This window comes from Anguilla anguilla, chromosome 9 (assembly GCF_013347855.1).
Source record: "Anguilla anguilla isolate fAngAng1 chromosome 9, fAngAng1.pri, whole genome shotgun sequence".
Taxonomy (NCBI): Eukaryota; Metazoa; Chordata; class Actinopteri; order Anguilliformes; family Anguillidae; genus Anguilla; species Anguilla anguilla.
This window is the reverse complement of record NC_049209.1, coordinates 35,274,995-35,291,133: the sequence shown is the minus strand read 5'-3', so window position 1 is coordinate 35,291,133 and position 16,139 is coordinate 35,274,995. Positions and strand designations below refer to the sequence as shown.

Below are 16,139 nucleotides of genomic sequence, written 5' to 3'. Positions count from 1 at the left end.
AACTGGATTGTCGAGCGTCACGGTCTGCGGGCAGCCAGCTCACGGACTCCGGCTACTTCCTGTGGGACGGCAGTGACGGGAAGAGCAGGCAGCAGCGGAGACAGGCGTTAGCCCCACCCCCGCTGCGCAGCGTGTGACAGCCAGGTGAAGGAGCCTGTCAATCAACCTGGACGTCCCGCTGGCAGTGCGTGACATTGCTTTGTTAACCTGCAGGAACTTCGGTCTGGCTCTCTCTGATAGGTTGAGCTGCAGAAACGACCTCCCTCCCCCGAAGTCTTCCAGCCTTACTGAGCAAAGACCCCAAAAAACAGTGCTGGTGCTGTATGTACTCTCTCTCTCCTTCAGACCGCCACTTATCCATCTGCAAACACATATACATACATACAGTAGACATGTGCCTACATACATGCACAAATACACATCAGTGAAGACACAAGCACAGACACACACACGGGAAGATGCACGCATCCATCCACACACACACACACACACACAAAGATGCACACATCCACATGTATGGGAGCGTTAAGCACTTGAGGGCTCATCTCCTGGCTGATAGTCATCAGACAGGGTTAATTGGTGCTTAATGTCATTTTCACACACATTGGAAATATCTTAACTCATGTCAGTAGCTCGGTAGTATGATCTACAGTTTAATATGCATCTGCATGAAGGGGAAATTCCACGAAGGCAAAGGTTAGGCAGTCCTGTACGGACCCGGGTTCACCGTCTCTATTTCAGACCAACACCATCCGCGCAAGCCTGGAAAACACCTACATTCACCTATGAAAGCAGAGTTATAGTGAGCTTTCGATCACTCATATGTTTGACCCAATTAAAATGACTTTCTCCCACAACAAGACAGTGACTGGTGCATATCATATGGAAACCCCTTACATTTTGAGCTTTACAAGGCCTCACACTCCCATGAGTGCGGTCACTACTGTAAAGATTTTAAATCCTTAAATTTGGACATTAAAAGGCACCTCAGGCTCAATAAGAGCTAAGATAAAATAATGGAGGAACTTTCACTCGTGGTAGAAAAAAAATGCTGCATTCACAAAATTGTATTATTAGTTTACTGGGAGACAGATTAGAGATACTCACCTCTCAAATGACCTTTCATGCACAGCAAAAAGCACTTCACATTATCAACACATTACAAGCTATCATCCATAGAACAATGGAACTACATTACCCAGCATGCCACCAGCTTCTGTAAGTAGATTTGTCAGTAGTCATTATACTAAATTGAATTACACAACCGGAAAGGGCCGGCGTGGGTGCAGGTTTTTATTTTAGCCCAGCAATAAGACACCTGATTCTACTTGATTGAAACCATGATTAGTTAATTCGCTGAATCAGGTGTCTTAGTGTTGGGTTGAAGCAAAAACCTGCACTCACACTGGCCCTTTTTGGATAAGATTGGACAGCCCTGCATTAAGGGCATTTTTCCAGAGCGGTAATGTCCCACCTGGGAATCAAACCTGCAACCTTTCAGTTACAAGATTAGTTCCTTTACTATTATACTACACTGCTAGAGAGCTGTCATTACCATGCAAGGGGCAGACTGAGGCCTACTACATGAAGTGTCTGCTTGCAGAGCCCAGGTAGATCAGTACTTGCCAGTTCATTTGAAACAGGCCCCACAGTAACAGTCCTATAAACAGAGGAGGACTTCACACTGATCTGTGAAGTCTCTGTGGAAGCATTTCTAAAAATTCACAATAAAAAACGTTTCCACACTCCTCAAATAATAAAAAATGACTAATACTCAGCTTCTCGCCGAAGCCGTTATTCTCCGAGCACAACAGCGCGCACGTTACACCCAACGGACTTGGAACAATTCTCAGATTAACGGGCGGAGGAACTGCTCGCCGACTGCAGACAACTGCCAAAAACACAAATATGTGGGTGGAGAGAGAGCGTTATAAAACCTGTTTCAGGGCTCTGGGAATTAAACGCTCTCCAACAGAACGCACCTCCGCTGTTCACCCCCCTTATACGATATATGGCCAATTGTCTACAAGGTGTTTTTTTTTTTAGAATCGCAGCTAACCTTCAGAATTATTTTCGGGGTGGCATGGACTGCTTTGAGAATTCTATCATTTCATCGGGTCTTTAAGACTCTGCTGAGACTCGCAGCTTTCAGGAAGAGTACCGGTTCACCGAGCCGCACTTGACAGTTTCGCACCGTGCAAGCGCACAAACAAAGGCATTTAGAGTAGAAAATGCGCTGTCATAAACAATGCTATTTTCGCCACAGGAAATTGCATCATCACGTGGCCTGTGCTTCCTGCCACCATCTGAGCGTCGGCGCAGATCAAACGGCACCGTGAACACGGTGACCTTCCTCTTATCGACTCTAACAGCGGAGTTTTCACGGTCAGCTCTCGTTGTCGCCTGTCCTCTGGTCTATTTCCTATACGACCACAAAGCATGCTGGGACTTGATAATGATGCATCCTTCCACAGTACAGAGGAGTGAATTGAATTTGACCTATTTCTGAAAACTAGCCTTCAAAAAGCCTCCTGCCCCCCGACCTCAGGACCCACGCGATCTCTCTCTCAAAGCGGCGTCTACGTCAGAGACGGTGGAACATTTCATTTCATGCAGCGGCCGCGTCTTCCTGCAAGCTCGTTGTGAAATTCACCTGGCTCCGGTAAAGCTGTAGTCATTTTTCTCTTTCAGATATGATTTAGACCCCCCCCCCCCCAAACCCCATCTTCCCCCACAGCCAGGTTTTCATTCTCATTTTGAGTCGAGATGCTCTACAGCTGGATTACAGAAATTCGCAGGACATGGTCGAGTCCTGGTAAACGGGCCTTTGAAAAAAGGGGGGGTTTCTCCGGCAACAGGTCATTCTGACCACACAAACCGAGTGAAATCCTGGGGGGGGGTTGGGGAGAGATTGCGGGATTATCTTGCTCATAAGACCACCACAGCTTCAAACAGGACCCCAAATGACTGCATCTTTTTAAAAGTACGTACGAATTTCTGCCTGAGAAAGGTTAACTTTTTTCAGTTTAAATGGCATGGGAATCACAGCAAATGAGAAATGCTGATGAAGCGGAAATGGCTTTCTTACATTTAAAAAAAAAAAAGAAAAGATGAATATGACACTCCAAGTCACCTAGGAGAAGATCAAAACTGCATCTATTTTTAAATCCCCAACAAGTTAGCAAATGTTTCTACGGTTTTTTTTCTTCAGTGACTTGCTTTTCTGTTTTTTTTTCCCCTCTTGTTCCTTTTATGTTATACATGTTGGCAAACTCCAGGAGGAGCCAACGTCCTACCACTCTCTCTCCCTGCTCACCTGAGGTGTGAATAACATCTGAAAGCCATGACTGAGTGGTTTTTAAAACTCCACATGGTGACACATAGCCCACCCTGACCCCAGAAGCCAAACCCCAGTGAACACTTTTTGCGATGAAAAGTGAAACGCAATGGTGAAAAGTGAAAGTTTTCCAGCTGACTATATTGGGGTTAAACAGACTATGTTAACCCCAATATAGCTCAGATTTTACCCAGACATTGCCAGGCTACGTTCTGATTAAACTTTTGCTATATTGGGGTTAACCAAGTCCGTTTATGTCTCAACCGAGATTTCCATCCCTCTAAACGTCAACTGGAAATGTTGTTGCGTTTGCTCACGGGGACAGTAGCCTACACCACACCTTCATTCTTCTACAGCGTTGAAGGAAAAATATCGATAATTCCAGCGTAAAAGGCCACTAAGACAGAAATCCTCAGGTTAGAAAACAAAGCAATTAGCCAATAATCACCATTAGTAGTCTGGGGATTTAGCTGCGTTTTCCTACAGTTTGCTCTGGTGTTCCACGACACCATGGCTATACTGTTTCTCGCCAATACCGTTTGCCCGTTGCCACGGTGATGTATTTTAATTACCCGGCCACAACCGTTAATTTCATTCCTATGTTTTTGTTTCCATGTGTTTTTGTTCCCAGCGATAAGGAGACAGGCTTTTGTTATAAACTTAAGTGTCTGACCTCTGATCCATCTCGCAGTTTGGGCGGCTCCCACGGTGACACATCATCCCATTATCTCACAGCCTAGCTGCTTCTGTCCTCCTGAGGGCATGTTTGTCGCGAGTGCCTAGGAAGGAGGCTGCGAGGGTAACATTTTTCACGAATTCGATGCGATTGCACGTCGAATACTCTCAGATCGGCAAAATCCACAAGATGACAGAACTGGGGTAGACGGGATTGTCGAGACCCCGGTACCGCAGATATTTTCTGATTTGCGACTGTGAGCACTTAATTAGCCATTAGCCACGCACGGCTGCACGCCGCGCTCATTTCTTCCGGTGGCAGGCGGTGTCACGGACCACAGCCGCTGAACAGCGGAGGGGCTCTCTCCTGGTCCGCCTCGTCCGCCAATCCGCCGAGCGGGCTCGGCTCTCGGGAAACGCTGACAGCCGTCTTTTCGGGAACGTAGCGGGGGGGTTGCGCGATCGACGTGCGAGCAGGCTGGGAGAAGAAAGAAGGCGCCGGGAAATAGCTGCGCTAATTGGACGTCACGCTCCCTGAGCCAAAATGGCTGATCATTACCGAGGAGAGCTGCAGTGCCGTCTCCCGCCGGGGCGAACGACGGCGCAGGGACAGGGCTAACTGAGGTCGCGGTCCTGCCGGAGGGTGATCTATCGCAGCGGGTGAGAGAGATAGAGCGGCTCCATGGACGGACACTCTCAGTATGACACTGAACAGACAGAAACAAAGGTGAATAAACTAGTATGTGGCTGACAGTGGGGCAGCTGAGGGTGTGAGAAAGCGGTTTTGCACCTGGTAAGAACTTTCAACCATGCCAGACCTTTCACAGCAGTTACATCAACACAATCTCCAGAGAACTCACACACAGCAATATCGCATACACACACAACCAAAACCAGTTACACACACACACAGTATATATATTGTGCATGGTAAATGGTAACCCTTTTTTGGCAGAGTCAGTGAGGGCCAACTCACTGCTACCAGCAACCCCGGCTGTACTCGCTCAACCCTGATTTACTGTATCAGGACTGTGAGATTGCGTCCAGGAACGGGACCCCATAACAGCCGGAAACACAGAGCAGCTGTTGTCGGGCCGTAATTTTACAACTACATTACATTTCAGGCAAGCCCAGCACTCTAACCTCTATGCTACCCCACTCGCCCTGACGGTGCAGGGCCGCAGGGAGGAAGCCTGTTACCAAAGCAACGCTGCCCTTTGCAGCCCTGATAAATCAGCACCTGGCAGACCGAAATGGCCAGTGACAGAGCGCTGACAGTGAGCAGCAGTCTGGCCTCGTCCTGCGGTCCCGCCCACCCACAGTGGCAGGGGGGGATTGGCCCGCTTCTTACCTCAGGCTCCAGGGGTGTACAGCAGGGCTAATTACCCCGGTCACAAGCATTGCACAATATGGGTAATGGCAGCTCGAGAGGGCAGACAGGCAGACAGGCAGACAGACAGAAAGACAGACAGGCAGATAGGCAAGGAGGCAGGGAGACAGGGAGACAGAAAGACAGACAGGCAGATAGGCAAGGAGGCAGGGAGACAGGGAGACAGAAAGACAGACAGGCAGATAGGCAAGGAGGCAGGGAGACAGGGAGACAGAAAGACAGACAGGCAGATAGGCAAGGAGGCAGACAGGCAGGGAGACAGACAGACGGACAGGCAGACTGATAGGCAGATAGGCAGACGGACAGACAGGCAGACTGATAGGCAGACAGGCAGATGGACGGATGGGAAGACAGACAGACACTCACTCACACACACACACACACACACACACATCTGCAATGCATTTTTAGTGCTCCTTTACTCCCTTCCACAATTCAGTCTCAGTCACTCTCCCTCTCTCCAACCTTTTCCTTCCTCTAATTCATGCTCTCAGCTTTTCATCTTGCTCTCTCCCATTCTATCATTTGTTTCTACCTCCGTCCTCCTCAGCCTCCCCATTTCCCACCATCCCTCTCCGTTTTTATACATATCTGCTTCCTTCTCTCCCTCTCATACTCCCCCCCCCAGCCCCAAGTTTCTCCCCCCAGCAGTAGTTTTATGATGGTCAGAGCTGATTGGTTTATTTATCTATTCACGTCCCCTCCTCCCTTCCCTGACTCCTTCCTGAAGGCCCCTGTCTCCACAAGGACAGATAAAGGCAATTTGATCTATTTGCAGTGTGTGTATGTGAGAGAGAGTGTGTGTGAGACAGAGAAAGATACAGGATGCGTGTGTGTGTGTGAGACAGAGAGAAAGAGAGAGAAAAACAGAAAGAGAGATTGTGCGTGAGAGAGAGAGAGAAAAAGAGAGATTGTTTATGAGAGAGAAACAGTGTGTGTGTGTGTGTGTGTGAGAGAAAGAGTGTGTGTGCGTGTGTGTGTGTGAGAGAAAGAGATAAAGACAGAGATAAAGAGTGTGTGTGTGTGTGTGAGAGAGAGTGTGTGTGTGTGTGGGTGTGTGTTTGTGTGTGAGAGTGTGTGAGAGAGAGAGTGTGTGTGTGGGTGTGTGTGTGTGTGTGAGAGAGAGTGTGTGTGTGTGTGTGTGTGTGTGTGAGAGAGTGTGTGTGTGTGTGTGTGTGTGTGTGAGAGGGTGTGTGTGAGAGAAAGAGATAAAGATAAAGAGTGTGTGTGTGTGTGTGAGAGAGAGTGTGTGTGTGTGTGGGTGTGTCTGTGTGTGTGTGTGTGAGAGTGTGTGTGTGTGTGTAAGAGTGTGTGCGTGTGTGTGTGTGTGAGAGAGAGTGTGTGTGTGTGGGTGTGTGTGAGAGAAAGAGATAAAGATAAAGAGCGTGTGTGTGTGTGAAAGAGAGAGAGGGAGGGAGATAAAGATAGAGAGAGAGAGAGAGATGAAGAGAAGGACGGCGGGGCGGGACTCCTCCCTACCGTGCGGGAGGGTTATGCTGGCCCCGTCCAGGATGGCCTGCGCCAGCTCGTGGTCGTTGCTCTCGAAGGCGTGGGCGGCGGCCTTGAGCGCATCCCAGATCTCCTTGCGGCCCTCGAAGGCGGGCGCCGTGTCCCAGAATTCATCGCGCTTGCTCCGCAGCTGCCCGTCTGTCATGGGGTAGTCGCTCTTCCATTTGGGCTTGTCCCGCTTCAGAGAGTGGTTCCGCCCCAGGGCAACTGGGACACAGAGAGTGGGGCCTGTCAGCGTCACGCCCGCCACGTCACATCCTCACGCCACATCCTCAAATTCACACGAGTGTGAGGGTCACACTCACATTCACACATGACAACTGCCACACTGTCACATTCATACATGATAACTGCCACACTGTCATACTGAAGCATGATAACTGCCACACTGGTATATTCAAACATAATAACTGCCACAGTGTCATACTGAAGCATGATAACTGCCACACTGCCATGTTCACACATGATAACTGCCACACTGTCACATTTACACATAACTGCCACACTGTCATATTCAAACATGATAACTGCCACACTGTCACATTTACACATAACTGCAACACTGTCATATTCAAACATGATAACTGCCACACTGTCACATTTACACATAACTGCCACAGTCATATTCAAACATGATAACTGCCACACTGTCACATTTACACATAACTGCAACACTGTCATATTCAAACATGATAACTGCCACACTGTCACATTTACACATAACTGCCACAGTCATATTCAAACATGATAACTGAAACACTGCCATATTTACACATAACTGCAACACTGTCATATTCAAACATGATAACTGCCACAATGTCACATTCACATGTGTATTACATGTAAAAAAAAAAAAAAAAAAAAACACAAATAAAATTGACAAAAAATCCTTTTAAATTAATTTTGTTGATAATATCTTAAGGTTGAATATAGCAAAGAGGATTTTCTCAATTCAATTAAACAAGTACAACAAAAAAAGTAATAATAATTAATTATATAAAATAATTAAAGCAAATAAGCAAATAAAAGTTAAGTGGTTATGTTAGTCTTATCAGTGTGTGCATTAATGCATTTAGTGTGAAATGGGACCAAACCAAGCAGTGCTGGTACAGGAAGGAATGGCTTTATTGCTTCCTGTTTCCTACATGTGGTGTGTGTGTGTGTGTGTGTGTGTATGTATGTGTATGTGTGCAAGTGTGTGTGGTTCAGACCTGGAGACAGCTGTGTCTGTGTATATGTGTGTGTGTATGTGTGTGTGTGTGACACACAGGCGGAAAGACTTCCTCATTCCTCGTCTTCCCGTCTCTCCCCTCCACTCCCACGCCAGTACAGACCTGTCCGCACTGACTCATCCACACACACACACACACACACAGAAAAACACACACACGCACAGACACACACATGCACGCACACACACACACAGAAAAACACACACACACACACACACACACACACACACAGAAAAACACACACACACACACACACACACACAGAAAAACACACACACGCACAGACACACACATGCACGCACACACACTCAGGTACACACTGTACACACACACTCTGCCTCCATCTTTACACATTCCCACCCCAGCTCAGATCACCCTTTAGTACCACTGCACCAAAGACTTGGGGGAACAGATCAATGCCATTAGGGACGGCACAGTCATAATAAGCAGCAGAAGGAGGATTAGCACAAGGCCCCGCTCGATGCACGCAGACAGCCTGGCCGCAGAGCTCTTATCAGGGCCCTGGCACTGATCAGACATATCCAGCCCTGAGAGCGAGCCTGGCTGTTAGCGCTCGATGCGCTCGATCTGGCCGGCAGCCGAGATCCGCCATTGGCGGGGTCCGGAGAGCAGAGAGAGGGGCTTGATGGGAAAACATCTGGCTGCCGTGACTGAGGGAAGACCGAGCATCTGGGACTGGTGAGGACGGCGAAAAGCTCCAACTCCGCCCCACGTGTGTTCTCGGATCTTTCCGATGCCTCACCCCTTTCCCTCAGAACAAACACGCGTTCTAAAATCATTCCCACAAACCGCACCGACTCGCAGAACAAACGTGTGTTCTAGAAGGGTCTCCATATATGCCTCGCTTCTACCCCTCTGAATACACATCTGTTCTGGAACCTTCCCCATAAGTTATAGACTGACACAGCAGTTCAACACTTCAACAGCAGACCCGATTCTGACATTAAAGTTACAAATAAATGCTTTAAAATAAAAAAAGCAGCTGTTCATTTTTACAGCCTCTAAGTTTTGTTTTTCTTGCTTCAGAACACAAACTCCTGACTGCCTCATTACCAGTGATTGTAAAGCAAGCTGGTTGTGAGAAACACACACAAAAACTAAAATAATATTTTAAAAACCCACAGAATGTGAGCTGTCCCTTGAGTAATTTGTTTTATGAAGTCAAACTGGATAAAAGCACCTGCCATATGGACACAGAGTGAAATAACGAAACAGGCCTGGGTTCTAGAACATCTAGAACCTTTTCGGATCCTGTTGAAAATACAGGTTCTAGAACCTTTTCCAGATTCCGTAACAGGACACTTGCCAAACAGCGGACTGGCAACAGCAGCCTGTAACTGCTCTGCTCCTGGAGCCAAACGCACCGTTTCTCTCCACACCGGCCACAGCCACTTACAAAGGGTACAGGACAAGCGGGGGGGTGTGGGGGGTGGGGGGTCGGCGGATCGCTTGCAGGCATTTGGCAAACTACGGCACACCCGGTCTCCATCAATAATTCAGCCCAGTAACTGCTGCTCTCAATGCACCCTGCCAGTGACCCAGAAACAGGCCAGGAAAAAAAAAAAAAAACAGAAGAAGAAGAAAATAAATAAATTCAATTTGTGACTGACGCAAAAAGCTGAAGATAATGAAGCGCTTGCCAAGAGGGCGGGTTTGACACGGTCCCCTGCACTCGTGGACAGGGGCATAGGGGGAGAACCCATTTCCTCCTGTTGCATCAAGGTCTGCAGTCTTTAATTTCCTGTCACGCTGGTAACGGAGGAACCAGACGCCTACATAAATAAGGAAATGAAGTGAAATACAGTGAATAGTGTGGAGCGGACACTTTTACTGTTTGAATGTCCTTTGGTCTAAGTGGACAGGTGAATGATGGGGAGCTGAGTACAGCATAGGCTGGGTTGGCGGAAGCTACGCATTGCTGGTCGCAGCTTTCTGAATGCTGAGAATTCACACACACTCACACACACACACGCGCACACATACACACAGGCGCACACGCACGCGCATATGCACACACAGACACACATGCACACACATGCGCACCTGCACACACCACACACACACACGCGCACATGCACACACACACGCGCACCTGCACACACACACACACACACATACGCACAAGCACACACGCACGCACACACATACGCACATGCACACACGCGCACATGCACACACACACGCGCACCTGCACACACACACACACACACACATACGCACAAGCACACACGCACGCACACACACACACACACGCACACGCGCACACACACGCGCACCTGCACACACACACGCTCACACACACACACGCGCACATGCACACACACACACGCACACACATGCGCACAGACAAGCACACACACACACACACGCTCACACACACACGCGCACATGCACACACACACACGCACACACATGCGCACAGACAAGCACACACGCACACACACACATCTACAAGCATATACACACACACATCCACATGCGCGCACACACACGCGTCCACACACACACACACACACACACACACACACAAAGTGAATTCACAGTGGATCTGGTCCTCAAAGAATTCTTCATTTTAATTTCCTGAGAAAGGTACAGGTCGGTGGGCGGGTGCTACACGTTACCAATTGCCGCGTTCTGAAAGCCGAGAACTCAGCTACCCTCCTGTGTCGTGTGGCATTGCGTTTACACGCAGATTCAAGCGTTCAGCGGATGCTCTCACCCACAGTCACTTACACAACGGCCAGGCAAAGAGCAGGGACCAGTCTATCAGTGTCAGAGCTGACTGCATAAATCATACAGTACTGGCAATCAGCCTGAGCGACTTCCACATCTTATTACACAGCATTTACACTGCACCCACTACACAGCTGCATATACACAGAGCAAACACACGGTGAAACACATTGGTACACACAAAAGAACATAAACAGAAGGTTTCTTTTCAGGGGCACAACGACAGTGTCCAAACCCATGAATCGAACCTGTGACCTTTAAGTTACAAAACCAGTCCCTTACCCATTATACTACACAGCTACCCATATCAGCTGGAATCGATATTTGAGAACAAAAGATGAATATGAAACAAAAGAACAGTCAATCAACTTTTATTTCATGGTATTTTACATGCATACTGGACATTTTTTACCATTTTACAGAAACAGCTGTTTTTGTATTGAGTCCTCCCATTTACAGCTGGAACTACAACGTTATGTTATTGGAATGTTCCGCAATGTAAAAACCTAACATTAAATGCCATGATAGGCTCAAGAAGGAGACTAAGGGTACAGCACTTTAGCTAGAGTGATGTTCTTCTACGTTCTAACCTTGCCGTAAAGTGTCCTTTTGCATACATGTAATGTGCACACATACACACATGCGCACACTCACACATACACACACACGGGCAACACAAACTACAGCATGATCCAAAGATAATTCACAATGGATCTGGTCCTCAAAGAATACTCGGATCGGGACGTACAAAGAGCCTGGTTAATTAAATACAAGAATGAGGAATGGAAAACACAAAACTAAACATGTTTTTGCAAGATTAAAATGTGCAAATTTTAATCTTCACAAAAGCCCCAAGAGGGTCATCAGCATGCAGACCTTAAAGAAGCAGCAGATGAAACAGAAGGGTTGCTAATGGCTAATCTTCTGGCTAACCAATGCTGTCTTCTGAAGCACCACGCGTGTGTGAGTGTGCAAGGGCACTCCCAAGCGTGTAAGTGCCTACACGTGTATGACTGCACGTGTCTGTATGCATAACTCGTATGCAGGTGCGCATGCGTCTTTCAGCGTGTCAGCGAGCGCATTGGTCCGCGCGGGCCAGAGTGCGCACACCTGTGCGTGTGAGACTGTGGAAACCAGTGTGCGCACACCTGTACGTGTGAGACACCAGCGTGCGCACACCTGTACGTGTGAGACTGTGGACACCAGCGTGCGCACACCTGTACGTGTGAGACACCAGTGTGCGCACACCTGTACGTGTGAGACACCAGAGTGCGCACACCTGTACGTGTGAGACACCAGCGTGCGCACACCTGTACGTGTGAGACTGTGGACACCAGCGTGCGCACACCTGTACGTGTGAGACACCAGTGTGCGCACACCTGTACGTGTGAGACACCAGAGTGCGCACACCTGTACGTGTGAGACACCAGCGTGCGCACACCTGTACGTGTGAGACTGTGGACACCAGCGTGCGCACACCTGTACGTGTGAGACTGTGGACACCAGTGTGCGCACACCTGTACGTGTGAGACTGTGGACACCAGTGTGCGCACACCTGTACGTGTGAGACTGTGGACACCAGTGTGCGCACACCTGTACGTGTGAGACTGTGGAAACCAGCGTGCGCACACCTGTACGTGTGAGACTGTGGAAACCAGCGTGCGCACACCTGTACGTGTGAGACTGTGGACACCAGTGTGCGCACACCTGTACGTGTGAGACTGTGGACACCAGTGTGCGCACACCTGTACGTGTGAGACTGTGGAAACCAGCGTGCGCACACCTGTACGTGTGAGACTGTGGAAACCAGCGTGCGCACACCTGTACGTGTGAGACTGTGGAAACCAGCGTGCGCACACCTGTACGTGTGAGACTGTGGACACCAGCGTGCGCACACCTGTACGTGTGAGACTGTGTACACCAGCGTGCGCACACCTGTACGTGTGAGACACCAGAGTGCGCACACCTGTGCGTGTGAGACTGTGGACACCAGTGTGCGCACACCTGTGCGTGTGAGACTGTGGACACCAGCGTGCGCACACCTGTACGTGTGAGACTGTGGACACCAGTGTGCGCACACCTGTACGTGTGAGACTGTGGACACCAGTGTGCGCACACCTGTAAGTGTGAGACACCAGTGTGCGCACACCTGTACGTGTGAGACTGTGGACACCAGTGTGCGCACACCTGTACGTGTGAGACTGTGGACACCAGTGTGCGCACACCTGTACGTGTGAGACTGTGGACACCAGTGTGCGCACACCTGTACGTGTGAGACTGTGGAAACCAGTGTGCGCACACCTGTACGTGTGAGACTGTGGAAACCAGTGTGCGCACACCTGTACGTGTGAGACACCAGAGTGCGCACACCTGTACGTGTGAGACACCAGCGTGCGCACACCTGTACGTGTGAGACTGTGGACACCAGTGTGCGCACACCTGTACGTGTGAGACCGTGGAAACCAGTGTGCGCACACCTGTACGTGTGAGACTGTGGACACCAGTGTGCGCACACCTGTACGTGTGAGACTGTGGACACCAGCGTGCGCACACCTGTACGTGTGAGACTGTGGAAACCAGCGTGCGCACACCTGTACGTGTGAGACTGTGGAAACCAGAGTGCGCACACCTGTAAGTGTGAGACACCAGTGTGCGCACACCTGTACGTGTGAGACTGTGGAAACCAGTGTGCGCACACCTGTACGTGTGAGACTGTGGACACCAGTGTGCGCACACCTGTACGTGTGAGACTGTGGACACCAGCGTGCGCACACCTGTACGTGTGAGACTGTGGACACCAGTGTGCGCACACCTGTGCGTGTGAGACTGTGGACACCAGCGTGCGCACACCTGTACGTGTGAGGCACCAGTGTGCGCACACCTGTACGTGTGAGACTGTGGACACCAGTGTGCGCACACCTGTACGTGTGAGACTGTGGACACCAGTGTGCGCACACCTGTACGTGTGAGACTGTGGACACCAGTGTGCGCACACCTGTACGTGTGAGACTGTGGACACCAGTGTGCGCACACCTGTACGTGTGAGACTGTGGACACCAGCGTGCGCACACCTGTACGTGTGAGACTGTGGACACCAGAGTGCGCACACCTGTACGTGTGAGACTGTGGACACCAGTGTGCGCACACCTGTACGTGTGAGACACCAGAGTGCGCACACCTGTACGTGTGAGACACCAGAGTGCGCACACCTGTACGTGTGAGACTGTGGACACCAGTGTGCGCACACCTGTACGTGTGAGACTGTGGTCACGTGTGCGCACACCTGTACGTGTGAGACTGTGGACACCAGTGTGCGCACACGTGCCCTCGTCTGAGCATCGACTCGCGTGTCTGTCCGTGTGAGAGAGTGTGCGAGTAGCCGTCTTCACTGCACACCGGAGTATCGAGACAGACTGCACTTCTGCTTCGGTTCCACCCAAAAAACCACACACTTCCAGGCCATAAGGGGAATCCACTTACTGTGGCATGGACCTTATTAGCCTCCCAGATAAGAACCATCTGAGAGCCATTCCACAGTCACATTCCATACACAAGCACACTTTGGACCCTGTGCGTAACTAAATACATTAAACCCGAATCAAACTGGCCTGAAAACACACTGGTACACACAAAAGATCACTAACAATGAGACTAAAGGAGACTGAGAGTCACAATTTCTTCCAGGTGCTTTGTGTAGCTTTTTCAGACAAAGAAAATTGAAGGCGACAACCAATGGGGATGCAGGTTGTGTTAAGAAAGTGCACAGACTTCTATTGGTCTTCAGTCAATACAACTGTGCTTTGTCACCAAAATAACGTTGTCATGGTTGGTTAACCCAAATGCAAGTTCTCTTTTGTTTCTCAAATGCCATTTCTCCTTAGATTCACCACCAGCCAAACCCACAAAGTTGCATAAGAGATGAAACACATAAATCACACGGGGATAAGACAACCCTATATCTGAGACAAAAATAAACAGAGTGAAAAAGAAGGAAAAAGAAACACCTGGAGGTAGGGAGGGAGAGAGCAGAAAAGGGAGAGAGAGTGACAGAGAAAAAGTGGTGAGAGAAAAACAAGTAGAGGTAGGGAATGAGAGTGCAGAAAGGGTAGAGAGAGAGAGAGAGAGACAGACAGACAGAGAGAGAGAGAGAGAGAGAGAGGCAGAGAGAGAGAGAGAGAGAATCTGTCAGACTGGAACCCACTGAGTCAGGTGTATGGAGACTGTAGCAGGCTGGGATAAGCCAATAGCAGGGCCCTGCTGGGATGGGGGGCCCAGGGAGGATGGGGCTGGGCCAGGATTCATGTCTGGCACTGTCAGGAAATTGTCTCTACTGCCTCCCGGGAAACCGCCTCCCCCCTCTCCCAGGTAGCCGTCTCCACCGTCTCCCAGGTAACCGTCTCCTGGGAAACCACATCTACCCTCTCCCAGGAAACAGTTTCCCAGACTGTCTCCATCCTCTCCTGGAAAACTACCTCCACCCTCTCATGGGAAACCATCTCCACCATAAGATAAGATAAGATAAGATATACTTTATTGAACCCCGCAGGATAATTTGTCCTCTGCATTTGACCCATCCTAGTTACTTAGGAGCAGTGGGCAGCCACAGTGCAGCGCCCGGGGACCAACTCCAGTTCTGAGGGCAGTGCCTTGGTCAAGGGCAACGCACCTAACCTAACATGCATGTCTTTGAGTGTGGGAGGAGTACCTGGACTAAACCCACGCGAACACGGGGAGAACATGCAAACTCCTCACAGAAAGGCCCCAATTCAAGATTCGAACCCAGGACTTTCTTGCTGTGAGGTGACAGTGCTAACCACTATGCCACCGTGTCCGCCCATCTGCCTGCTCATAGTACCTCTTCATCCCAAGGAGGAATGAGGAACACAGTGGGCCGGAATTCCACTGGCCAATCCACATACATGTGGCTGGTCACATGATCGGAGGAAACCACACCACGTCTCACCCGCGGCCTGCACACCGCCCACAGTCAGGTCACGCTGTGTCTCTCAGTCCTGAAAACCTGCTAGTCATGTGACGTTTACCTCATACATCTCAACTGCCCAAATAAGTGTCATTTGTTGCATGTCGACCACTGCTGTTCATCAGCATGGCGTGGGATGACCTCACTGTATTACCTTATAAGGGCATCAACCAATAATGAATGCTAGAGAGAGAGAAAAAAGGTGAGTGATATTTTAACCACAATAGCTGCTTTAAAAATCAGTCATATACACATGCATTA

At 49.5% G+C, this 16,139-nt stretch overlaps 1 protein-coding gene and 1 long non-coding RNA gene across 5 annotated transcripts in view; both read right to left on the bottom strand.

Annotated features, from left to right (window-relative positions):
* Positions 1 to 16,139, bottom strand: part of LOC118234912 (ubiquitin domain-containing protein 2) — a 33,579-nt gene that overhangs the window by 11,062 nt on the left and 6,378 nt on the right. For all 4 annotated transcript variants that reach the window (XM_035431772.1, XM_035431773.1, XM_035431774.1 and 1 more), the window contains exon 2: positions 6,882 to 7,118. In XM_035431772.1, the coding sequence (XP_035287663.1) occupies positions 6,882 to 7,118 (237 nt within the window). The remainder of the gene's footprint in view (positions 1 to 6,881; positions 7,119 to 16,139) is intronic.
* LOC118234913 lies at positions 13,036 to 14,194 on the bottom strand. Its single transcript, XR_004766757.1, has 4 exons — positions 14,107 to 14,194; positions 13,779 to 14,044; positions 13,558 to 13,595; positions 13,036 to 13,236 (listed from the first exon to the last, which is right to left on the bottom strand). It is a non-coding gene; the product is annotated as an uncharacterized LOC118234913 (long non-coding RNA).